A 24,374-nucleotide genomic window follows, 5' to 3' on the forward strand; every position below is an offset into this window, starting at 1 on the left:
GTAGCCTGGCTAGTTGGTGGTTGCAGACGTTAGTTGCTTGCGCTTGCGCGTTACCAAGCTAAGACCCACCAGCTGGGAACTCTCACCATTGGCGTATGGCGAGGCGACCCATCCAAGTCAACTTTTCCAGGCCTTCCTTGAAATGCGGGAATTTGTTTAGGCCGAAATGATTCCCAGCCGCACAGATCTTTCACAAATTTGTATTACCGCGGAAGATTTCGGGGCTCGGAACGGCCCGTTCCGAGACAACCGAACGGCGCCTTACTGATTCCTGTGTTTTTCCTATAATAGTTCGAAACCTGGTACTTTTAACTAAAGTACTGTCTTTGCTTTCCCTTTCCTCCTCTGCCAATCTGCAACCTCCACATCTAATTCCACCTTCTCTATCTCCTCAGTCTTCCTCGATAGCTTCCGTATCAGTCTTCTTCGCTGCTTCGTCTTCCCCTTATCCTCCACAAACTGTGGTTGCTCTTCCTCTCTGTCTCACTGTCTCCACCTCCGTACCAAATTAATCTTCACGTTATCACGTAGTTTACCTATACAAGCCGGAGGTGGCTTCCCGAAGGAACCACCGTCCACGTCACCGGAATTTCCTCGTCCGTTCGATCTCCCCATCCGATGCCTGAGATTGGTTCCGTCAGTTTTTACTGAATCGGATTCTACTTCTTCTTCGTAGCTTCTTATGGCTCCTCCTCATGTTCCTTTGTCTAGAACGGCTCCTCTTCAAAATCAGCGCAAGTCAAATATATATACAGCTTCTGCTTCACTTTCCGAGACTTCTCTCCCGCACGCGCCCTCCCTTCCGAGGAATCCGAGCCCGACGCTTCTCCTCCCGCGAAACGCCGCCTCCACCGTCTCGGCCCCTGCCTTCCCTTCCTCTCTCTCCCTCTGCCTCCCTCCCTCTCTCTCTCTCCCGGCGTCGAGGTGTGCCGGTCCAGCCCCACCGCCGCCGCTTCCCCGCGCGAAGCGCTGGCTGGCAGCGCCGGCGTCGGCCTCGGCCGCGGCCTGTGCCTGTCCCCGGCCATGGCGCGGCGAGGCCAGCCCCACCGGTGCCCGTCGGCCTGCCTACCCCCGCCGCTGCCTCCTCCGTCTGCTCCGCGTGTGCTCATATGCTACAAGTGCTACAGGAAACCCTACCTGCCTTTGCTACACGAAACCCTAGCTGCTGGTTCCGCTCAGGTCAGCTCTCGCTCATTCATTCTCGTCTGGTAGGCCTACGTCTCTTCTGATTTCACGTGTCCTAGGGTTAGGTCCTACGGTCGATGGGTCGATTTAGAATACCAACAGAGTGATCATCTACCTGTTCACTCCAGTTGCGTTGCCATTCACACACCTTGTTTAGAATTAATTTTCCTGTTGAAGTTGTGCATCTGTACATCGATTTTGTTCTCATGGATATCGTCTACCGCCTGCTCTATCACTGCAGCAACAAGAAGGACAATTGGAATGCCTACGTATTTTGCTGGTACCTGTCTATTTGGTGCCTTTTTCTGTACTACAGCGATTTAGGCTCTGTCTGTCTCTCAAAATTAACCTATCTGAAATCATTACAATGCAGGGTAATGTGGTGGATTGTTATTTCAAAATGGTGAATTCAACTATTTTAGATCCTATTTATTGTTCCTGAATATGAATACTTATATTTTGCAAAAACGGAATAAAATTCTTGTTTGGATGGTGAGTTCAGCTATTTCAGATCCTACTTGAATATGAATACTTATATTTTGCAAAGATGGAATAAATAAAGCATTGGAAAGGAGCATTGTCCCCTTCTATAAATCATAATTATTTAAATATATATGCATGTAGAATGTTCTGTTTCCTAATTTGGTGACAACTTTTCAGGTTTGGTTTCCTAGGTCATAGGATCAGCAAGATAATAAAGAAATTGGAAGCTACCTGCTACATTCTAGCAGCATGAAAAAGGTTAGCCTTCAGCCTATTTTTTCGATGGTTTGTGTTTATGCCTCCGAATGGCAATGACATAATTTATTGTTATAGCCTATATAACATTTGTCTTTGAAAGACATATTTTATCCACTACCCGCTGAAAAAATGTATAGTGTGACGTTTCCTTGTCACTACCTCGGTTGTTTTTTCACATAAACAACCGAATTTTCATGACCTTTGTAAACCACACACTACGAAAGTAGTCTGTAGTCTTCTTCCAATTATTACAGGTGTGTAACCATGTCCTTCTTAGTCATTGCATAAGACAGAACGATTGAAATTGAGCTTTCCGTGTGCAGGTTACATCTTGGGCTGCTACTTAGCGAGCACCAATACTGAAGAAGGCTAAAGGGCATTAGAATGTTACCATTTCATTCTGCCTGGCGATGAAAAACGAACGCCGGGGGGCTCTGCCTGGCCCCGGAGGTGCCTTGCTCCTATGGTTTTCACATTATCAATCGAACAAGAAATGTTCAAGTTTCTATATGGGTTAGTACAAATGTTCAAGTTTCTATATGGATTAGTACAAATGTTCGAGTTCTTATTAGCGTGCACTACTGTTCAGGAGCCAAGACGTGTGATTTGGTTTAATAAATGGATTTACTATTGCTCCTTCTTTTGTTTTCTCATGCTGTAGCTTCAGCTGGCTATCAATGTTGACAAAGCAGCTGTTGTCTTGGTCCACCAGAAGGTCTTAGCAGAAGCAAAGGATCCTGATAGGCGACCTGCATTCCATGTCCGTTTCTTGAGGGTAAAGCTCTTTCTTATGTTGGTTGGGAGTTTGGACGGGTGGGACGGGGGCTCGCTAGACTTTTGATGCAAAATCTGTGTTTGTTTCAAAATGGTTCTGCACTTGAGTTCGTGTCTGAATGGAGCAAGGTTGCACTTCAGTCTTCAGGCCTCCATTCTAACTAAAGCCATATTCTGTGCTTATAGATACTGTAATCACGTTTCATAGAGCTAATAACATTGTAGGTGTCTTATATGGTGGTGATCATTAACCCTTTTCTGGTCTTGTTTGCCTGTCGACAGGCTGTATAAAGGAATGCGACAAGTCAGTTGGCGATATTCTATATGCAGTAAGCACCTTGACTATGGATTATAAATCACTTGATTTTGTTGTAGAAGCCTGAGAACATCTTACTGGATGCTAATGGTCATGTAAGGATCTATTAATATATCTTCTGTTCAACTGTTTGGCTGCACAACTGTTTGCTCCATGTATGTATGTACTTAACAGAACTAGAGTCTAAAATAGTTGTATGTACAATAGATGATAGCTCACAATGATAGCTCTATTCTCATCCTGCATTTTTCTTCTTTAAATCATTCTGTAACTATTCTTAGTCCTTGTGACAGACATGCTGTGACTGACAATTATCATGCTCCCCGGAGCGGAGGGCCAGGAGGCCACGAGGAGGAAGGAGACCATGAAGCTGTTCCCGTAGAGCGCTGGGTTTGACGTTGAGGATGCTGCTGCCCCTAGGTGTGTACTGCTGCTTCACATCATGTAAATCCATTTTGATTTGGATCTGTACCACTAATAATGCACCATGTCTGTTCTGTCGAATGATGAGATTCAGATGCTTTGTTATGCAAAGGTGTTTGAATTTTGATAGATTCCCCGCACCTTGAGGTCACTAATGGGAATAGTACATCCACAAATTCATTGTTGTGAGTTGAGGTATGAAGGAAACAAATCTTTGCATCATTCTCTTTAATTCATAGCCACCTAGCAGATGTGTGGTACAAATTAACAGGTTTTTTTTACTTATTATAGAATGCCAATAATGACAATACGCTCTCTGGCTTTGCTTACAGGACTGGCATATCGTTAAAATAAAGATTGGTGGTAGTTGCACACTAAAAGAAAATATTAGGACGGTTTTTTTTTGGAATGAAACTATTAGGAGATAAGTGGTCATTTTTCTCCTTCTCTGAGTATCAGATAAGTATCATGACACATGGTTCAGCCGTTCCTCAGCTCCACATTTATCAATCTTTGCATGTGTTCAGTTCATCGATTCCAGTAATGGGGGAATGACTCGTTGCTTATTTCTTTTTTTTTCTCCACCCATTTTGTTGATGATTGGTTTTGTTTCATACTGCAACCGACCATTATCGAAACGAGATACACTAAGAAACCCACACGAATGGGGTCATGAAGCAAACAGCGAATCAAATTTATTTTCTCAATGTGGATCCATTTCCATTCAAAAATTTGCCGTGATGTTTTGATCCAATAACCTCTTATTACATGATACCTTGCCTTTGGTATGGCATCCATTTCAGGAATTCTTTAAATTTCTCAGTAAATAAAATTTGCTCGCTGTACCTATTTCTGATCTGGTAGGTTGGGACAATCACGCTTATAGCATTGATTGGCCTTCTGATCTTTATGTTCCTCCTGCTAATTGCCACTGCTAATGCCATCATCGTCTCAGTCCAGATGTCCCTGGCCGCTGCCAGAGGATTCTTGGCTATCTTCTTTGCTTGCTCAGTTGCAGTGTATGTTGGAGCAGTATTAGTTGCTATCTTTGCCATTTCTGCTACTGTCATCTCAGCATTTGTTGGAGTTATGATTGCTACCGGTAAATCATCTCTATTCCCATGTAAAAGATAGTACAACTATCATTTTATTTTATTTCTTATTTACTTCTTATTTACTGAATAATGATTAAAAAGTTTATTCAGTCTAGCAAAAGATATTCATGGATAAAAGTGTTCTAGGAGGACTAATACCGACGGGCCCCGGTCGAGCCGTTGCACCCACACTTATCCCCCCAATAAAGTCTGGCTTAAATATCTTATACATACACGTGTTGGTAGTTATGCTATTATTCCAAGCTAAGCTTATAGTTTCTCCCTAAAACATCCTCTAATTTACAGATTGTTTATGGCAATTTGTTTCTCATAGCATAGTGTCTGTTCTTGTCTTAGGTAGGTACAATAGATACAACCATGCAATTTCTTTGGCTATATTTAAAACATGAGTTCTTAGATTACTTGAGTTCTTAGTTATGGTTGATCAGTCAATCCAACATATACTACCGGCATTTACCTCCTATTACGGCTTATTCACACTGCCTAAGTATGATATGATGCCCTTCGCTAAACTAATTTCCCTCTGTTGCTACTCACGCTAGCGAAATATTAACAGATTTAGGTTAAGTCTGACTAGTTATTTTTTCTCCAAAGATCGTCCTGATTTAAAGTTTTTGCATCTTGTTGTGTTCTCTTTCTATGTTTTAGTCCCCCCTGGATTCTATGATTTTCACCTTCCAGGTTTTGTTTTTCTAACCTTGTGACAGTCACTGGTGCACCACATTAGTGCTTCTATTATGTTGTGATTCCATCTTTGCTAAAAAATATAAACTGAAGAAAAAGCATTACCTACAGATGCCATAACAAAAGATTTCATTTCAACGCATATTGTACGGATAGCTAGGTTCAGAAATTTCAGTCTCATGTCATTATTAAGCTTAGCGACTATATTGTTACATGATAGGCCTGATCAGTTTTCCTTGCAGTTTGACCATCTGGTACCTTCGAAACAGTGCCATTGCAAAATCTTGAAGCTATCCCACTTCACATTGATTGGAGCCAATAATCGTGTCAATATTTTGGAGTTCATAGACCAAATCTTGAAACTACTCCACTTTGGCTTGATTTGGAACAAATCATGTCATATTTTTTGGGTTCAGGAACCTCACACTAACTAGAGTGTGCTTAGTCACAGCAAAAGACATTCACAAAGCCATGTCGTGTTGTTACCTTTAGTTTACTGATGATAGTATCTTGCAATTGACAACTATGTGTTCAGTTTGCCTACACCTACTACATTTTAGATCATGGCTGTGTACAACACCTCTATAATTTTTGGGCCTAAAAAATTTGTCTGTCTTACCATATCTAAACTTTTCATCAGATGTTGCTCACATCCCTCTGCAGTGCACCAGATTGGCAAGGGGGCTCCTGCAGCTATGAATCAAGCAGTCCCATGAATGCACCCCTTCTAAACCTAGGTCTCCTTTGTGATACCGCCTACGTACTTTTCCCCTCTTCAGTTTCCTTCAGTGTATTTCGAATGTTCATAAAAAACAGGACTTCAGAGTCGACTTTTTTATTGTTATGGCTAGGTTTGCAAGCAGATTCTTCAGGCACAAGTCTAGCCTCCATGGACACAACTTTCGGACCGCAAGCCAAGCTACCGAGAAGATCAGCAGCAACCAAACACCATATGTATGACCTGCACGTACTCATGTAAAACACATAGTTGCTGCCTACAATGCAGCGCAATGAATAGAATGACCACAAACCAGAGGCCTTATCAGTCAGCTACTCATGTTATCTATCTACGTAATATATAAAACTAACATGTTGGCCTGCATCAGTGGTGTTCGCCTGCTGCTTGAAGTTGTCGATTTCCTTGCAACTGCACATTACTTCATAGACCTACTTATAGCTGTGTTTGCTTTGTATTGCACTAAACCTCTTGTTGGGTTTACTTTTCAGCCTGCACATGTACAACGTGAACGCCAATGCAGCCGGCTAACTTGGTAAGCTCTCATGTTCCTTCTGTTTAGTCCGCTGTCCAAATTATGCATGTCCAGTTAGTAAAGATTAATTTCTTTGGCCTTGCCGTGTAGCGATGAAGTAGTAATTTCCTACCGATTCAGTCATCACCTAGGATTCCAAAACGATCTGTTGTTTTGATGAGAGCCTTTTTTTAACATTTTAATTTATATTTCAATTCATGCATCTATGGCATTTATTTCTGCTCGAGTTAACCTCTTCAGCCATGTCAGGTTACTGCCTATTTTTAGACTGCTTTTACTTGCCTTCTCAATGCACATATCATGCCTCCAGGACCTGGTAAATTTCTGAAGTGTCAAACTGAATCTCCTTATGCCTCACAGACCACAGAGAGCTAACAAAAGCAAATCTGCATACAGATTCATCCACCTGGGAAGCTTCTGTCTCCACGGATAGTGACCTCTGAGACCGAGAAGCGAGATGCTAACAAGGTCATCACCGAGTGCTTGACCTACAATGTTTAATTACCTGAACATGTCACCGTGTGTATAAACTATGTGTCCTCATATCAGCACTGCCGTTGCTACCTAGCATGAACCCTAATGTATAAAGCTTGCAAGTGTCGTCAACTGTTATGTTAGCTCTACAGACCTGACATGTGCATCTAAGGGACCATTACCGCGCTTATCACATCTATGTAAAATATATGTACATACCATCCTCATGCTACGACAATGAGGAGTTGTCATGTCAGTTGCTAAATATTAGTTGATTGTTCGATCCTGCGTTGTATCTATGGTTGGATAACCGACGCGCGCAATGGCGCGCGCAACATACTAGTACTTCACAATCCGGCAGGCCGGCCGGAGAGAGCAGTGGTTCCTCGCTGCCCGCCGGAATTTCGAATCCGAGGCCTGGGCTGCTGGGCAGGAGCAGGACTAACGGCTGCCACAGCCACGGCCCACGGTTCCGGGGCCTATCAAACTGTCGGCAGGTGGGCCCATAAACTCTCCTGGGCCCATCCTCTAGGCCGTGCTCATCATCGGCGGGGACCACTCGACGTCAACGGTCGGATGGCTCTCCTGGCAGCGGAATAGCGGATTGCGTTGCTCCCATTTCGGCAGCTCGACTCTCAACAAAGACTCAAGTTCCTGGCTCCTTCGTCCCTCTCCTCTCTCCTCTCCCCCTTCTCCCCGCACCTAGGGTTTCGTACCCCTCCCCTCGTCCAGGCGTCCACCCGGACCACCGCCGGGCGGCGCGCGGCGGCCAGCCCCTCCCCGCCGCCTGAGACTTCTCCACTACCAGCAGTCTCAATTGCCCTCTTCGTTCGCTCTCTGGCAGCCCGCGCTCCGGGATCGATCCCTGCCTGCGTACCTAGAGCCGGGGGGCGACGTCGATCTATCGGCCGTACAGCCGGAGGCGGTGGTAGGCCGGTGACGAAGAAGGGGCGGTCTCTTCCTGCCCTGCGTCGGGGGTAAGCAGCCAATTTCTTATGTTGGATTGGAAGGAGGGGACCCAGATGGGATCTCAGCTAACCTCGTGCCCATGTGCGCTGGGGCAATTGATTCGTCAATTGATTGGTCTCGCATTTCCTTTGCCCAACATTGATCATTTCTGAACAGAGACATCCGTTTCTGAATTATGAGATGGGGTTGGATTGGTATGTGGTTTAGGACTGCCATTGTGTTGCTGTAGTGAAAAGTTCACCGTGCCAGATCCTGGATGTAAGGAACATGAAGCACACCCTGCACAATTGATCAAGCTATTGTAGTCTGATATGTTTAGTTGGCGTTGCTGTTTTCTATCTCTGTGTTGTTAACGACTTAACCACAATGAATAGCTTGTGATAACGCTCCCATTGATAGATTGACACAAATGCAGTAGCATGGAACAACAATGTAATGGACAACCGTGACTCACTTCCAGAATGGCAATTAATTGGTCTGACTTAACTGCGCTATCCACATATTTAATACTTCTTTCATATTTTATAAGTTGCTATACATTGCAGTTCTTGGTGTTTGCCGACATTGCGGGCATAATTTCTTAGCAGCATTGAATTACTACTGTCGCCCTTACGTGTGCCTTGTGTGGTTGTGCATGTCATGTGTATCCTTCTGTGTATGAGGGGACAATGATTTATAGAAGTTGGTATATTTATTAGGAATTGATTCCTTTTGATGTTTGGATAGCCAGCAAATGACTAGTTAGGCTGTGGAAATGGCTCCTTTATATATCAAGAAAGTTGCAATTACTTGGGACATGGAATGTTCCATATCCATCTCAATTATACGGTCGATCTGAAATGCTGAAGGCCTGAAGTACTCCTTTCCTTTTTCTGCTTCTATGTCACTTCCATCGGTACCTGCCTACCTGGTCTACACCTAGTTACCTACATACATAATTCATATGGCAATATTTTTTATTCAGTACCATCGTTAAAGTTACCACTTACACAGCAATGGTTCTTGATATTCGTATCAGAGATCATTTTCATTGGGTGTGTCTATATCTCTACAAGAGCTAGTGATATACCATGTGTCGCAGGAACGAAGAATACAGGCTTAGTGATGTTAATTGTTTCGTAAGAGCACCCCTAATGTGTGTTCAAATTGAATGGGGCGATTTTCGGCTGCTTTGATATGTGTGGGTTCCACAGACAACTTAAAAATAATTCCTCTCTTCCTGACCTTTACATGACTATAATAAGGGTTCTGCCTGTTCCTTTAGGTTCCCTCACCCTCTCAAACAAATTCAGCCATGGCTCCACAAAACTCGTGGAGATGACTAGATCCGGTCAATGGCACAAAACTGGCCGGATTTGCTCCAACTCCTCTCGTAGTCTCATTTGTTTCCTTCTCCATTGGTTGTTGCATCCAGATATCACTGGAGCCCATAGAGCTTGCATGCGATGCTGATAGAGACCTATCCTCCACACTGCATAGGAGGCTGTGCTCCACTGCTCCTCCACACCAGACCACTTCCCGCTGCCTGAGGTGCTTCCAAATCTACCACAGAAGTGGAGAGGGGGGTGCTGGTGTCGCATGGTACCTCTGATGTCTGCTGTGCACCATCCTCGGATAGATGCAGCAAGCATGCGGATGGTTGGGCCAACAGCAAAGAGCAAGCAACATGTGCGAAAAGCCGAAAACTATTTTTATTCTTTTTTAGTTGGAAACCGAACTTGCAATTCGATTTTAGGGTTCTGAAATAACTATTCGAGTGCTCCTATGTGCAATGTTTGCTTTCTGCTCGCCACAGTTTAATTTGCACACAGTCACCTGCTTTGGAGCCACTAGCACAAGACCATTCTAAGCACCTTATGCATATTTGATTTTTTCCTTAGTTTTTATAAATGCTTACTTGATTTTGTGATGTTCTTCTATATATCCAACAGTATCTAATACCATAAATACATTTTGCAATTGCACAGTGCTCAGTTTGTGCCAAAGGTGTTATTTTGGTACTACAGGATTTATAAGTGAAGTTGCTGAAGAAGCGGCTTTAAAGCTGTCTGCTGCTATTGCTTCCATGGTTAGAATCTGAAAACTTAACATTTAGGATTACTTTCTGGATTGAGAATGATTCCAATGGCATATGTATATGTACGTCACTGAAGGCAACCAACGAGAACCTCCCACCAAATGTGATCAGGCAATTGGCTAAAGAATTGAAGAATCTTGATGACTCGCCTCCAGAAGGAATCAAAGTTAGTGTTAATGATGATGACTTCACCACTATTTTTGCTGATATTGAGGGTCCTGGTAAGATATTGTCAAGATACATCGGTTTTACACCTGCCATTATTTTGTTACTTTAATGATTAATTTTGCATGCATCTTTATGGTGCCCATGCTGTTGAACTTGCTTAGTAAGTAGTGTTAGTCTTTTGTCAGTCCATAGATTTTTAACAAACTGTTTGTTTAGAGCTAAGTATTATGAAGCTTGCCCTATGACAGTGGCTATGACAGACCTTGAATTGCTTTGAAATTTCTAAGTTTCCTTTTATCTTGTACTACTTTCTTAAATTATGTCTTCAAAATCTAAATCGCAACATGGTGCAGCTGGAACTCCATACGAGAATGGATTATTCAGGATGAAACTATTATTATCCCGTGACTTCCCTCATTCTCCTCCAAAAGGTTGCTATCTTTTGAAACTTTGAGAATCTTCCATAGTAGATTTTTTCCCCTTTTAGTGAAGCATTTAACTAAAAGTCTTTGGCTTTCTACTTACTTGCAGGATTCTTTTTGACCAAAATTTTCCATCCAAACATAGCAACTAGTGGTGAGATATGTGTGAATACACTGAAGAAGGATTGGAATCCTGGTCTTGGATTAAGACATGTTCTGCTGGTAAGCTGAAAGTACAGCACACTCACCCTTAGTCCTTATTCCACTGCTAATGTGTTACCTGTCTGTAATCAATTTTCAAGTTTGATCTATCTCACTATTGGACTTACTATTGGTCGCTTTTTTTACACGTTTGTCAGGTAGTTAGATGCCTTCTGATTGAACCATTTCCTGAATCTGCCCTCAATGAACAAGCTGGAAAGATGTTACTTGAAAACTACGAGGAGTACGCACGGCATGCAAGGTTCGCCTCAATTTCATGTTGTCAGCCTAGACTAGCCCTCAGCTTTTTTTCCCTTTGTGGTGAAGATTACATTGTTAGGCTTGTGTGCAAGCACTGTCTACAATTACATGTGTCAGATCATATCTCTTACTGAAGCGTCTTTTGAACCTGTAACGAGTTCCTGATGACCATTTCTGTTCTCTGTATGTAGGCTATACACTGGCATCCACGCACTTAAACCTAAGAACAAGTCGAAGAGTGGAGTTATTTCTGAGTCAACCACAGCTCTAAATGTGGGCCAGTCCAATACTGTTCTCGGTGAGAACACACTTTTGGCGTCAGCAGCGATATCTACCTCTGCTGCGGCCAAAGCATTAGGTAAAAACTCTCTGGATCAGAATGCTGCTACGTCTGATCCTGTTGTAGGAGCATCTGGCGTGCCCAAGAAGGATGCGCCACATGCAGTCAAAGTTCCAGTCGATAAGAAGAAGATGGATGCAAGGAAGAAGAGCCTGAAGAGATTGTAATTGTAACCGAATAATCCTGGGAGGAGAGGGGGAGTGCTTAGTGGTAGATAAGATAATGATGACTTCATTTGTTGCTAGATTCAGAAGACGCCGGGTTAGAACTGAAGGTAAAATAGCGCCAGAAGCATCTCATGGGCTGTACTCTGTTTGAACAATCTGTCCGTGCAATTACAATCATTTATTCATTTGTTTGGAAGAATAGTTGCCTTTTTCTGTTGATTCCCACTATCTCTTTGTTTAGTCTTGTTCCTCTACAAAAGAGATTAGATGCTCCATGGACGATGGACATGGAATAGCTAGTTCAGTGAACGTGAAGCTTTCTTTGACGAGGCGTTGAGTGCTAAAGTGAAGAAGGCAGTAGATAGATACTCGTTCCAGAACCAATGAAGAACGGACACGAGAAAACAACAAAACTATTGCCCCACCGTAATGATCATTTCGGCTACTGCAGAACCTTTTCCTTCGGGTAGTAGGGCTGGGGCCTAAATTGGGAAACCATGACGGAACTTTCGTTCCGGGCTGATTCTCAGCCCACTGACTTTTGTCCCCCGTTGGGAGCTGTAATCTCATGCCCACCTCGATTCTTCAGGAGTACTATCAAAAAGGCCTTTTACCAACACTAATCTGCCTCCCATCATGCCCATCCCCACTAGCACCACATCAGTCCAGCACCAGCTCCGGCACTCTCTCTTGTTCAAGCACTAGGTGTCTAGGTCATGTGGATGGAGTTTCCTTTTCGAGATACGATTTCTTGTTTTCCTTTTCTTTTTCTTTTTGAGATATATTGTTTCTGTTTATAGACTAACTCAACTTATCTGGGACTGAAAAGCTATGTTGTTGTTGTAGTATATATTGTCGCCAATATTCTTCTCAATTTATCTGGAGCAATGTGACTACTGCTAATCTTCAAAAGACTAAGATTACAAGCAGTCAAGATCCAAGAATCCAGATGACAAAGCCCAAGTGAGCTTTTTACACTTTGATGTGCCGGTGACGTGCTATGCCCTGCCATGCGATGGTGATCCACTCGCTCTTCCGACCCCAAAGTTCTCGTGACCCAAAGAGGATTCAGGAACTTTCACAGCCAGCCGCGCCACTAGGCACTAGGCAAGGGCACAAGGCTGGCTTGGCTATGCTTTGCGCCTCTCTCTCTCTCTCTCTCTCTCTCTCTCTCTCTGCCCTTTTGCTTTGTTTTTTTTATATATAAAATATACTCTTTAATCCGTTAGGTTACTTTGACAGGAGAGACCAGTAATGAAAAGTCCAAAGCGATGGCAAGTGAGGCGGTGACGTGCTACGTGCTACGGCTTGGCTAGGGAAACATGATCTCGCCACCTCTCCGGACGCAACGGAGGAGATACGCGGCTTGTTTTCGAAGCCAGGTGCGGAGAACTCTGTGCAGCATAAAGCTGCGGCGATTTTCGTGCCATCAGCCTCATGTTTTAGCCAGGTTATCCAGAAGGTCAAAGCAGCTGGTGGTGGATGAGATGTTTCAAGGGCAAAGGCTACGCCGTACTCCTGGTTGGTCTTGTCGCGAAGAGGAAAGAAGAATCTCTAATGTCACGGGCACGAAACGTGCCTACTCTTGCGTCTATATATCCATGCCATGATCTTCTCTCTGACTAATATAAGTGTTACGGTTTCGTACGTTTCACTATTTTCTTTATATTATATTATTAGGCTACTAATAATACCATTAAAATAACATTGTGTACACTGTAACGTGTGCTCCCTTAAGAATAGTCCAGTGTTATTGAGCCCTGCAGGTTGCAAACCGGGCTTAATTAATACAAGAAACTGTGGTGGATGAACGTCAGTCGTCAGGGTTGTGACAAAAGATTCTCCATGCCCGGCCTAGTGGCCACTCCTCCTACCCGCACTAATCAGATGCCCAAATCTTCGATCTCAATTCTCACAGGACGAATGTCCGTGACATACGCGTATATGAGTGATGTGAGATCCACCGTTGTTTGTTTATAAGGCTTTAAGCCGTCGTCCTTCCTTCGTGCACCAAATTAATGCGCCTCGATTAATTATTAGTATTAAGCACCCAGTCACAGCACATCTATCACTGTATTTAGTATGGGTTATTATAAGTCTTCGTGTGATTAGTCAACTCATCATGCAGATGCAGGGATAAGGATGTGGCTCGTCAACTCATCACTATTGAACGGGAAGCGAAAGGAGATGCCGCAGGTCTCTCGGTGTCGTCCTGGCCTCGTTTCGTCTCGTCATTTTCTAGCGCTTGATTTAGAAACATGTGGTTGACCGTAGCGAGCACTGCAATTTCCATGGCATTAGTCTCGCATCCATGATGAGGCTAGCTTGGAAGAACGGTTCTACGGTTGACCAAGAGCTCGATGAGGAGTATACGGCTCCGTTCGCTGGTCTGAAACTTGGCTGAAACTGACTGAAAAACACTGTTCCGGCTGAATTGTTGTGAGAGAAAAATACTATTCCGGCTGAAAAAAGAAGCCGAACAAGCCGAATATAGGGTAAGCCGAACATGGCCTAAATATCAATTTATTGTTGGTTAGTGAAGTCACCACACCAGATGCTACTTGGCAATTTCTTCCGCAACAACAACGTCCGGACGTGGAGCCATCGATGGAGAACTTTTGTGCCCTAGACGACCGTGTGTGTTTTGAAGTCGTACAAATGTACTAATAGGTGGCAGACCTCAGCTCTAAGAGTTATCTATTTATAGCTGGCCATCGCTTGCTCTAGAAAATTTTAGAGCTAAAGCTAATGAGTGGGCGAACGTGCACTTAGTTTAGCTACTTTGTTTCTAAATTTGGATTAATTAAACCTAGAGGTTCAAATGATCTTGGTTTATTATAGAAACTTCGAATTCTACGTGGATCTCGAAGAGCTCTGTCAACAGGTTGTTGGTAGCAGCAGGTAAAGAGCAACGTAGATAACCTTTTTCTATAAAAACTTCGAATTCTATGTGTAGATGTAATAATTCTTAATGCAACTGTCAGTCAACGGCGCAGCTCAAGTAGACGCGGTCACCGGTCAAGTGCACACGCACAGACACAGTGCCGAGGTGGTTTCGCTCTCCGGTAGGCTCGCCATCGCCATCGCCATCGTTGTCAAATCGACGTTGTACTGCGTGTCTAGATCACCCGATTTTGGATGGATCCTGGGGATTGTCTCAAAATTCCAAGTTTTTTCACTCTCTATTCATCACATTAATTTTTGAACGAATGCATGGAGCATTAAATATAGATAAAAAAATAACTAATTGTACAGTTTAGTTGTAAATCACGAGACGAATCTTTTAAGCCTAGTTAGTCAATGATCAGACAAAGTTTGTCAAATACAAACGAAACATGCTACAGTGTCCAGATTGCAAAAATTTGCAATCTAAACAAGGCCCTGGCCATTTCGGTCCCAAGAGAGACTCCCGACGACCAGCCAGTGGTAATTAAATAAAAGCAGCTCACGTTCCAACCTGTTCGTTTGGTTGTGGCGTGTCGTAAACGATCATAAATTTTTAGCTAGAACAGTATTATTCTCTCACATAAATCAGCCAGCTGTACTTATTCACAGACCAGCAACAATACGAACCATGGCCGGAGTAGTTGGTGAACTGCGTGCCTCGTCAGAAACCAGATGAAACGTGCTACGAGCAGCCGGCCGGTCCGCCGCTAGCGGGCCAGGACAGGAGGAAACGAGACGAATAGGAAACAAAACCTGGCAAGAACAGCTATGCCCACGAGGGCGAGCGGGAGGGAGGCGCAGCGCAGGCCGCGACCGCGACATCCGTCCGTCGTCCACGCGCAGGCGGGCGCACATGCTCCCCCCGCGGTCCACGCACTGTTACCGCCGAGGACCAGCTAGCCAGCAAGCCCCCCGAGTCCGGAGTCCCCCCGCGTCGTCACCCCGGGCCCCGCCAGGCGCCATAGCGTGAGCCGACGCGCCCAATCATCCCATCCCCATCCATCCCACGCTGTAAACAAAACAAATCCCACCCCGTGCCAACGCCGAGGCAACGCAAGCCTTTTTTACGGCCGCTGCTGCGTTGCGTGCTCCCCTCCTCCCCTGCTGGTGCCTGCTGGCAGCCGCGCGCTACTTGCCTTGCCAGTTGCGTCGCTGCTTGTCCCCCAGTCCCATACCACACCACCCCAGCCATCTCCTCTGTCTCCGACTCGTCGCTTCCGTCCACTCCTCCTCCACCCTTCCTCCCCTCCCCCACTGCTCCAAGCGCGGCGGATCTGGGCGACCGGCGGCGGCCTCCGCGCGCCGTCTGAGCGGTTGCGATCCGAGGCGCGGCGGCCACTTCGAATGGTGTGATCGACCCCGTTGGGAATTGGGTTGGGAGCGAGGCCATGCAGCGGGCTCCGGAGCGCCGCCGTGGCGCCGGGCCGCTCCTGCTGCTGGCGCTGGTCGCATTGGTGGCCGCGCCGAGGCTCGTGCGCGCGGTCACCGACGCTGCTGATGGTACGCTCGTCCACGAGCTTCCCCGCCCCCCCTCTGCTCTGCTCTGCTCGCAGCAAGTTGGTTCCGTGGACTACCACCGCTTCGCCGCCGCTCGCTCGTGCTAGCTGGCTCGCTCGTGCGCTGGTTTGGGGTTTTGCGTTCGCGGGTGGGTAGTTCCGGTCTTGTCGGTGGTACTGTACTGCGAAGCGAAGCACCCAAGCAGGGGGATCGGATTGATTCTGTGCGGTGCTGACGTGCTGTGCAGCTGTGTGTGCCGCTGGGGAGCGGCGGTTCACGTTGCTCTCGCACTTTTCTTTCTCTTCTGCCCGCCCACCTGTAGTTAAGGATATGTGCGGTGAAATTATGTCGGTGCCGGCGCTGCTGTGGTGTGTGTGTGTGGTGACAAAGTGAGGAATGATGAGGGCCTCTGCTTTTGCGGATTACTACAACTTCGTCTCGATTCCGTGAGCGAACCCGACATCCGAGCTCGCTCGCTCGCCCGACTGTCAAGTTTTGTCATCAAACCTGCAATCTCGTGTCTGCTTGCTTCTGCCAGTGCGGGGCGGCTGTAATTTGGATCGCTTGGTGTTTTTCATTCTGTTGGTTTGTACCACGCGGCAGTGGCGGAGCTTGCATGAATGCGTAGGGGGGCCAATTCAAAGCTACGCTGCTACAGTAATTATCAGTAGTAGTATAGACAATTGGAATTCTGTGAAAAATATTTGTTTTTTCAAGTTCTATCTATATAGACTGCAATGAACAATTGAAATTCTGTCAAAGAAGAATGAATAATGTGTGGATTTACATATTTGTAAGCTGTGATCCATTCATCAGCAACATCAAGCATGGTACGAGAGAGGCATGAATTAATTACATACATGCAGTGACATGCAAACCTCCAGAGTGATACAGCCGGAACAAGAGAGGCCAAGACCCAGTTTGACCCCACATAGCTCCGTCCGTGCTTCTAACCGCTGGCTAACGGGCTATTTGACACGGCTCCGGTAGCAGAAGTGACGAGAAGCTGTAGCAAACACCACAAAAAGCTAAACTATTTTTTTTTGTACGGAAGAGGAGTGACCAATACCTGAGTAAGGGTGCGTACGTACCTCAGCCAGAGGTATAACGACACATATTTCAAATCCCTGAAAGGTCACAAGAAACAAGGTGCACTAAATGGGCGGACACTAAGCCTTGGGGCGAGGACTCCATGCGCCACGAGTCTCCTAGAATAACTCGATGGCAGGGACTCAGTTGTGTCCAGATCACGCAAGCCATCGAGTCGCGAGGCATAACTAGGAAGTTTATTAGTCTATGTTTATTAGAATCCTACGCCTGACTACTCTTTAAAGGCTTGTCCATGCTCTGATCCCATTCCACAGCATACATCCTCATTTTTTTTTACCGGGCAAGGGGGGGCCGGAGCCCACTATGACCAACACATGGCTCCGCCGGTGCCACGCGGGCCGTCCCTCTCGCCTGGGATAACGAAAGGGACTTTTCAGGCGTTATCGAAACAAGCTGCCTCTGTCCTCTGCGCCTGTCTTATCCCTATCTCTTATGACAGCAATGACAGACGTGGATGGGCTGCTCGCATGTTGGATCCGTGGGATATTGATAACATGCAGATGCAGGAGAAAATGATGGTTTGCTAATTATGTTACCCGTACTAGTAGCAGGATGGTTTGTTAATTACGCTAGCAGTACAATACAAACAGCACGGGAGCATTAACCATACTACTTGTGTTAATTGTCACATTGATGGTACTGCAGGTAGTGCCCGTAGTGAGGGCCCTACTCATGTTGGGATCCTAGGATGGTAGTCTAATTGACAATGATAGTGATTGGTGTTGTAGTTGGTTCATTAGTCAATTATTAAGTGTTGATGTGGGATCATGTTCCTAGAATTATTGAACTTACATATGCTTTGAAAGCGCAAAATCTTCTTTTATACGCTGTTTTCAGGTCAGGTGTTGTGCAATGCAGGCAGTGTGGATTCTTTTTCTAAGGGTTACTCAACGCTAATTGCTTCTTCATGCATTCTTTTATCATCTGTAGTCTCTGCCATAAACGGACTGTACATTTCACTGGGATCACCACCTCTTCCTGGATGGACTGGAAATGGTGGAGACCCCTGTGGTGAGAGCTGGCAGGGTGTTGTGTGTACCGGCTCTTCCATAACTGGAATGTATGTCAGGTTCTTCATTGCATCTCCTTTTATCTATTATATTTGTTTTACTTTTCACCATTATCAACTCACTGTTTCTAGAACCATGAATGCTGCAAACTTGGGAGGACAGCTGGGAAGTTTAGGAAACTTCACTTCCATCACCAGCATGTAAGGATGTTCACACTAAATTTGTTACTCATTATTTGAGGTTTTTCATTATATCCTTGTGCCATGATCAACACTAGTATGTTACAGTCTGAATTAGAATATTTTCTACTGGTTGAGTTTATGCCCACTTCATATACAGGTTGAGTGTCTGACCAATAACTTTATTTTATCTATAGAGAGCTTAGCAACAATAATATTGGTGGAACCATACCGGAGGACCTACCTGTTACATTGCAGAGTCTGTATGTTCATCGATCATTTCTGCAGTCCCTTTTAGCCTTTTGAGACCATTAATTTCATGGAATGATCTATGTTTTCTCTTGCTACAGTTTCCTCTCTGCTAATCAACTTACTGGAAGCATCCCAAGTTCACTGTCAAAACTCGAAAACTTAACAGCCATGTAATCCTCCCCCCCCCCCCCCCCCCCCCCCCCCCTGCTGCAAGATTGTATTCATGCTGGTTTGGTGGTTTGGTATGTAAACCACATGCTGTGTGATCCTTGTTTTCCCAGGTCAGTCAACGGCAACAGTCTAAATGGAGACCTACCAGACGCTTTTGATTCACTCAATAGACTTGTAAATTTGTAAGATGTGTCCTGTTTCCTACATTCACTCATTGGACTTGTAAATTTGTAAGGCATATGTGTGCAGATGTGGACCAATATGGTGTCTTGATCGACTGACCATACCATCTGCACTTGCTTTACAGGGATATTTTTTCGAACAACTTGACTGGCGTGTTACCATCTTCAATGAAAAGCTTGGCATCTTTGACTTCATTGTAAGTTTTCTTGTTTTGTGGCCTTTGTTATGTTATTTTCCTATCTTTGTTTTCCCGAACTTATTTCCTTCTCCACCTCTTCTATGATAGGCACATGCAAGATAATCAACTGTCTGGGACCCTTAACGTCTTGCAGGATCTCCCACTGAAAGACTTGTAATACCTCGATCTCATAGCTTTTGTCCCATAGTTGTTCTGTTACATTTGTATTGATAATTGAAGGCATGCTGTTTATCATTATCTTCTCAGTTACATAACTTAGCCTATATGTCGAGTTTTCCCTAATGTATATGGTATTGCAATACCATGTGGTGTGAATTTCCATCGCTGATTTCCAAAGAGTGTAACATTTCATATTGGCTCTAGCACTACATGTTTGACTTGAACAATAGTTTAGCAGATCGTGATTGGCTGATGGCAAACACTCCACAAGCTTGTGCACGGTTGCTAAAGGAGTTAACAAATTTAACAAACTATCTCTTGCTGCCTTCTCTTAGTATGTTGCACTTGCACTTCTCTCATGTACCGCTCACTAATATTTGGAGGTAATGATATCTCGATAGGGTTTTCTTCTTTGGAGAAAGCAACTCATGCTTCATTTACCATGATCTTGCAAATGAGCACTTAATCAGCACTAAGGAAGCGTTAAGCAGTTCATGTCAAGCTCTGCATTCATGCAATACAGCTGCTCAGCTCTTGTAATTGAACTGAATTACTAAAACCACATGTAGCTCTGACCTCTTATATTGAAAACATTACTTTGATCATTAACTGTTTGCATTTTTTAATATACTTTCCTGACTTTGAACAGGAACATAGAAAATAATCTTTTTTCTGGACCGGTGCCTGCGAGTTTACTTAACATACCGAACTTCAAGTGAGATACCTTCTTCGGTTCTTCCTTTCACGTTTACCTTAATCAGCCTCATTAAACCTCCACTCTGTTGTCTGTAGCAATGCTATTTCATCTATTAGACAAATATATAATTATTTAGTTAGATAAGTTATCTATATGACTTGTTAAGCGACTAATAGTATATCATCACAGAAAGGACGGGAATCCATTCAACACCAGCACAGCCCCATCTCCTCCTTCAACAGGACCAGCACCAACTCCAACAGCAGCAGGACCAAAACCAGCTCCAACGCCAATACCAGCACCTACCACTTCAAATTCAACGCCCCCAGCACCAGCACCCCCATCTCCTTCAAGAGCTCCTCCCCCACCTAAAACAACCCCAAACTCTTCTGAAGGATCAACTACCCGAGACAGCACTTCATCATCTAGGAAACACAATGCATCAACCCTCAAGATTGTTGGCTCTGTTCTTGCCGGAGTAGTGCTGTTTATTATCATAGTCCTCCTAGTATTATTTTGTCTATCCAAGTACGAAGAGAGACAGTCAAGATATGATCATAATAGAAGTCAGCTGGCAAGGGTGCATCATAGGGTTGAACCACAAATCAAGACACCTCCAGTGCAACAAAGCAATGATGTTAAAAAAGGTAAACCTTTCATCCCAGTATTATATAGCTTTTTGTTTATTTTTGGTGTCCATGTAATTGGTTTATTTGATAGGTCCAGGTGAGGCACTTGATAGGAGGGGCCATGAACTAAATTCATCCGCGGCAGGTATAAAGTCTTTGTGACAAAGTGCATCTAAGTTATATTCACCAACTACAAATGTCTGAAAGTTTGCGTGCTATTGTTTACAGCTCTCCCAAAGAAGTCTCCCGAAAACCAAAAGGAGCACATAATTAACTTTGATCGAACAGATTCAGATCTGTTTCCTGTTTCTCTACCACCACCCCCTCCTCCACCGCCATTACCCCCAATTGAAAGAGTTGTTGCAAATCCCATTGTTCCACCAGAAAAGCGATATAGTCCTCCAACAAAGACAAGTAGCCCGACTTCTGCCACACCATTCTCTGTTGCATCTCTTCAGCAATATACAAATAGTTTCAGAGAGGAGAATGTGATAAGAGAGAGTAGATTAGGAAGGGTTTACCTAGCAGAGCTTCCTGATGGCAAGGTACGAACTAAGTATTACCTGTCTTGATGAAAGAGCAGTCATTATGCTCAACATTCAGTTCAAATATTAAGCTAGTATTATTGTATTTTGTGTAGTTATTAGAGGTTATGAAGATTGACAATGCTAATGGAAGAATATCAGTAGATGACTTCCTAGAACAGGTTGAATGTATCTCAGATATCAAACATCCTAACATTCTTGAGTTAGTCGGATACTGTGCTGAATATGGGCAGAGGTTACTCGTGTATAATCACTTCAGCAGAATGACACTAGATGATGCCCTTCATGATGGAGAGGATACTGAAAGTGCACTGTCATGGAGTGCCCGCCTCCAGGTTGCTCTTGGTTCAGGAAAAGCCTTAGAGTAAGTGAAATTATTATTCTATTATCAGTATAATAATCCACATATGGTGTTCTTTAAGGCAGTTAAGCTTTCTGTCAATTTATTTTCAAATTAATTTTTCCTGCAGGTATCTCCATCATAACTTCGAACCTCCAATTGTGCACCAGAATTTTGAACCAGCTAATGTGCTCCTTGATAAAAAGTTTTCAGTGTGTGTTGCTGAATGTGGACTGGCAGAATTGATGCCATCAAGTTCAGTCACTCAGGTAAGCTATAATATTGATGAAGATGTTTCATGTTTTTAGAACACCTAAAAAAGGGGATAATGCAATCATGGTTCTATTTACATCTTTTCGTCATGTCCAGTCTGTTTGAATTGCTCACATTACTATGGCTGAAGTATCTCAAAATTAGAATATCATCTTGAATTCTCGATCCATAGGTGTTAGTGTTAACAGTGTTATCACTTATCAGGCGTAACAGTTACTTGTTCACTGTAAGATAGTTTGTGTTGACAAGCCAGGGATTTCCCATGTTGTAAATTGTAATCAACTTAGCTACTGCAATTGCCTATTGCAACATTTCTATCTTAATGTTTTTCAGCAAGGACATTTTAATCCTTTAGCTATTCTGTTGTTCATAACAAGCTAATATGCTTTACCGATGGTGGGTGCAAAGGCCCTGTGGAACCTCCAGCGCTAGGTCTAGTGGCTGTGGCTGCAGTAGATGTTAATCAAAAGGTCACAAATCGGTGAATGCAATCAAAAGACTAACCCCACTGTGGATTTGGCATGTAATTAAACCGCTTTCTATTAATGCAATGACACAGTTCTCCTGCATGTTTGAGAAAAAAAAAGGCCTGGAACAGAGTAACTGAATGTTAATGGCAAAAAATCATGTAATATATGCAACTAAGGTCTGAACAACATGGATGATAGTATGGTGATAATATATCCACTTCTCTAGCAACTCCTTGTAGTTCAGCCTTGTAACCAGATCCTGACTGACATAGATCAGCTTTTGGCTCAACTTGTTACAAAATGGTACATAGGACATAGCCCTTTGGTTTGAACTTGGAAGCGACTAAATTCTGATTTACGTAAAGATGTTGATTGTCTGCTCATAGTTGATGCCTAATGCTTTCCTAGTCTCATCACAAATGATTGGCTTAGTTTGTTTCATGTTGCTGAGGTGTGACAAAATGCATCTTCTTATGCTGAAGGGCAGAAATTTCAAGTTTACTCACAGCTGTTGTTTATTCATTACAGCTGTCAGGTCGGATGCGTGCATTACTGAACTACGAAGCACCTGAGTTCCAGGATTCTGGGGTCGTTTCAGAAAGGGGTGATGTCTACAGCTTTGGTGTAGTGATGCTGGAACTTCTTACTGGGCGTAAACCATATGATAGGTAAGGGGTTGTTGAAAGCAAAAGGCCTAAGCTTAACCAGTATCTTTTCCTAGTCGTTTCAGATAATTTTTGTTCAGTTCAAAAGAAGTTAAAAATGGCTTTCTGGTTGACATACCCGTTTTATGTGAAAATACGCAGTTCACGCCCGCGTCATGAGCAACATCTTGTTAGATGGGCCAGTTGTCAGCTTCATGACATTGAATCCCTGTCCAAGATGGTGGACCCATCTATACGTGGACAATGTTCTGAGAAAGAATTGTCACGTTTTGCTGACATAATCAGCCGCTGTATCCAGGTAATTCAAATTTGCTTTCATCTTCGTCCTTTCATTGTAGTCTGCAATATCAAAGCGGCATATTCCATAAGATTATTTGCACAAAGTGTTTAGGATCTAGAGATCATGTGTCTGATCTGAATCTTTCATAATGCAGCGGCAGCCAGAGTTCAGGCCACCAATGTCTGAAATTGTACAAGACCTAGCTAGACTTGTAAATGCTACTGGTGAGGAATCAGAGTAACAAAAAAAAACATGGAGGGCATACAATACAAACCTCGTGACCATGACCAAGTCGCGTGTTGTACAAAATTTTTTGGTAAGATAATTGTCTTGCCACAATCTGAGGAGAATATTGCGAAGATGTATTTTCCTCAGAGAGCATTCCACACTAACTCATGTCAAATTGGAATTTCATTTGATAGACTTGTAGGACCTCTAGGTGCAGATTAGTTGGGAAATTCTTAACTTAGATAAGCAGACTTGGTAATGTATCTCGTCGAGTGTAGTCGTGGCTGTGGCGCCGCCAACAAGGTGGCCGCGACGTGTCGGAGTAAGGGAAGCCGTGCATGCGCCTGCTATGTCGTCGACAGTAGCAGCAGCGTAGGCGCGGACCAGTGGGGACGGTGAAGGCGGTGTGGACTTCCCGTCGCTTACAGCGCGCCCTTCTAGATCGGACTACGGCTAGGAACCTCGGTGGGGTGTTGGCGGCTACGGTGAACCTCGTATCTTGCGCCCCGGTCACCACCTTTCTTTTTATAGCGCTGCGCGACGGGGGCCCATCAGCTAGGAGAATGGCTGGACGTCCCCAATCAGGGCACGGATAAGGGTCCAATTGACCGTTGGGCCAACTGGTGGAGATCAATCTAACATTCTCCCCTTTGATCTCACCTTATGACTTAAACTTAACTTACTTTATCTTTTTTCCATTTCATCGCTGATCAGTGCATAGAGCGTGCCTTATCGTTACGGTCAGTTGCCATTAGATTAAACAGCTATAGTGCATCTCTCTGTTTTGAAACAGATTCTTAACTAGGCCCTTAGTATCTAGAAATTATAGGCTTTCCCGTAAACCCATGTCGACTGTGTGTTATCTAAACGCACTGGGTGGTTAGCCTTTGATAAGCGGATCCGCAAGTACTTGCTTGGTATTTATATGCTCAATGCTTTCAAAATGATTCTGG

At 44.2% G+C, this 24,374-nt stretch overlaps 2 protein-coding genes and 1 long non-coding RNA gene across 6 annotated transcripts; all 3 read left to right on the forward strand.

Moving 5' to 3' along the window:
* Positions 1 to 519: 519 nt before the first annotated feature.
* Positions 520 to 7,123, forward strand: LOC136529092 (uncharacterized). Its single transcript, XR_010777202.1, has 13 exons — positions 520 to 1,588; positions 1,846 to 1,953; positions 2,250 to 2,439; positions 2,588 to 2,701; positions 2,983 to 3,029; positions 3,310 to 3,436; positions 3,534 to 3,634; positions 3,772 to 4,541; positions 5,902 to 5,975; positions 6,090 to 6,366; positions 6,466 to 6,509; positions 6,759 to 6,825; positions 6,906 to 7,123. It is a non-coding gene; the product is annotated as an uncharacterized lncRNA (long non-coding RNA).
* A 469-nt stretch (positions 7,124 to 7,592) lies between these two features.
* LOC136527429 (ubiquitin-conjugating enzyme E2 22-like) lies at positions 7,593 to 11,805 on the forward strand. 2 transcript variants are annotated; one of them, XM_066520159.1, is made up of 7 exons: positions 7,593 to 7,960; positions 9,920 to 10,020; positions 10,106 to 10,250; positions 10,551 to 10,628; positions 10,729 to 10,841; positions 10,979 to 11,082; positions 11,273 to 11,805. In XM_066520159.1, the coding sequence occupies exons 2-7, from the start codon at positions 10,018 to 10,020 to the stop codon at positions 11,586 to 11,588; spliced, it is 759 nt and encodes a 252-aa protein (XP_066376256.1). In that variant the 5' UTR covers positions 7,593 to 7,960; positions 9,920 to 10,017; the 3' UTR covers positions 11,589 to 11,805. The 2 variants fall into 2 exon arrangements, with proteins under 2 accessions (XP_066376256.1, XP_066376258.1); XM_066520161.1 differs by lacking the exon at positions 7,593 to 7,960 and adding an exon at positions 7,969 to 8,847.
* A 3,754-nt stretch (positions 11,806 to 15,559) lies between these two features.
* LOC136527299 (protein STRUBBELIG-RECEPTOR FAMILY 3-like) lies at positions 15,560 to 23,853 on the forward strand. Of its 3 annotated transcripts, none has more exons than XM_066519986.1 (17): positions 15,560 to 16,034; positions 18,072 to 18,201; positions 18,283 to 18,351; positions 18,528 to 18,593; positions 18,681 to 18,752; positions 18,864 to 18,935; positions 19,061 to 19,132; positions 19,223 to 19,288; positions 19,944 to 20,009; positions 20,181 to 20,638; positions 20,718 to 20,765; positions 20,849 to 21,165; positions 21,261 to 21,529; positions 21,636 to 21,774; positions 22,777 to 22,916; positions 23,055 to 23,211; positions 23,348 to 23,853. In XM_066519986.1, the coding sequence occupies exons 1-17, from the start codon at positions 15,923 to 15,925 to the stop codon at positions 23,432 to 23,434; spliced, it is 2,340 nt and encodes a 779-aa protein (XP_066376083.1). In that variant the 5' UTR covers positions 15,560 to 15,922; the 3' UTR covers positions 23,435 to 23,853. The 3 variants fall into 3 exon arrangements, with proteins under 3 accessions (XP_066376083.1, XP_066376082.1, XP_066376084.1); XM_066519985.1 differs by having other exon boundaries at positions 15,561 to 16,034; positions 20,712 to 20,765; positions 23,348 to 23,852; XM_066519987.1 differs by lacking the exons at positions 15,560 to 16,034; positions 18,072 to 18,201 and having other exon boundaries at positions 18,528 to 18,589; positions 20,712 to 20,765; positions 23,348 to 23,852.
* The last annotated feature ends 521 nt before the right edge of the window (positions 23,854 to 24,374 follow it).

This window comes from Miscanthus floridulus, chromosome 19 (assembly GCF_019320115.1).
Source record: "Miscanthus floridulus cultivar M001 chromosome 19, ASM1932011v1, whole genome shotgun sequence".
NCBI lineage: Eukaryota > Viridiplantae > Streptophyta > Magnoliopsida > Poales > Poaceae > Miscanthus > Miscanthus floridulus.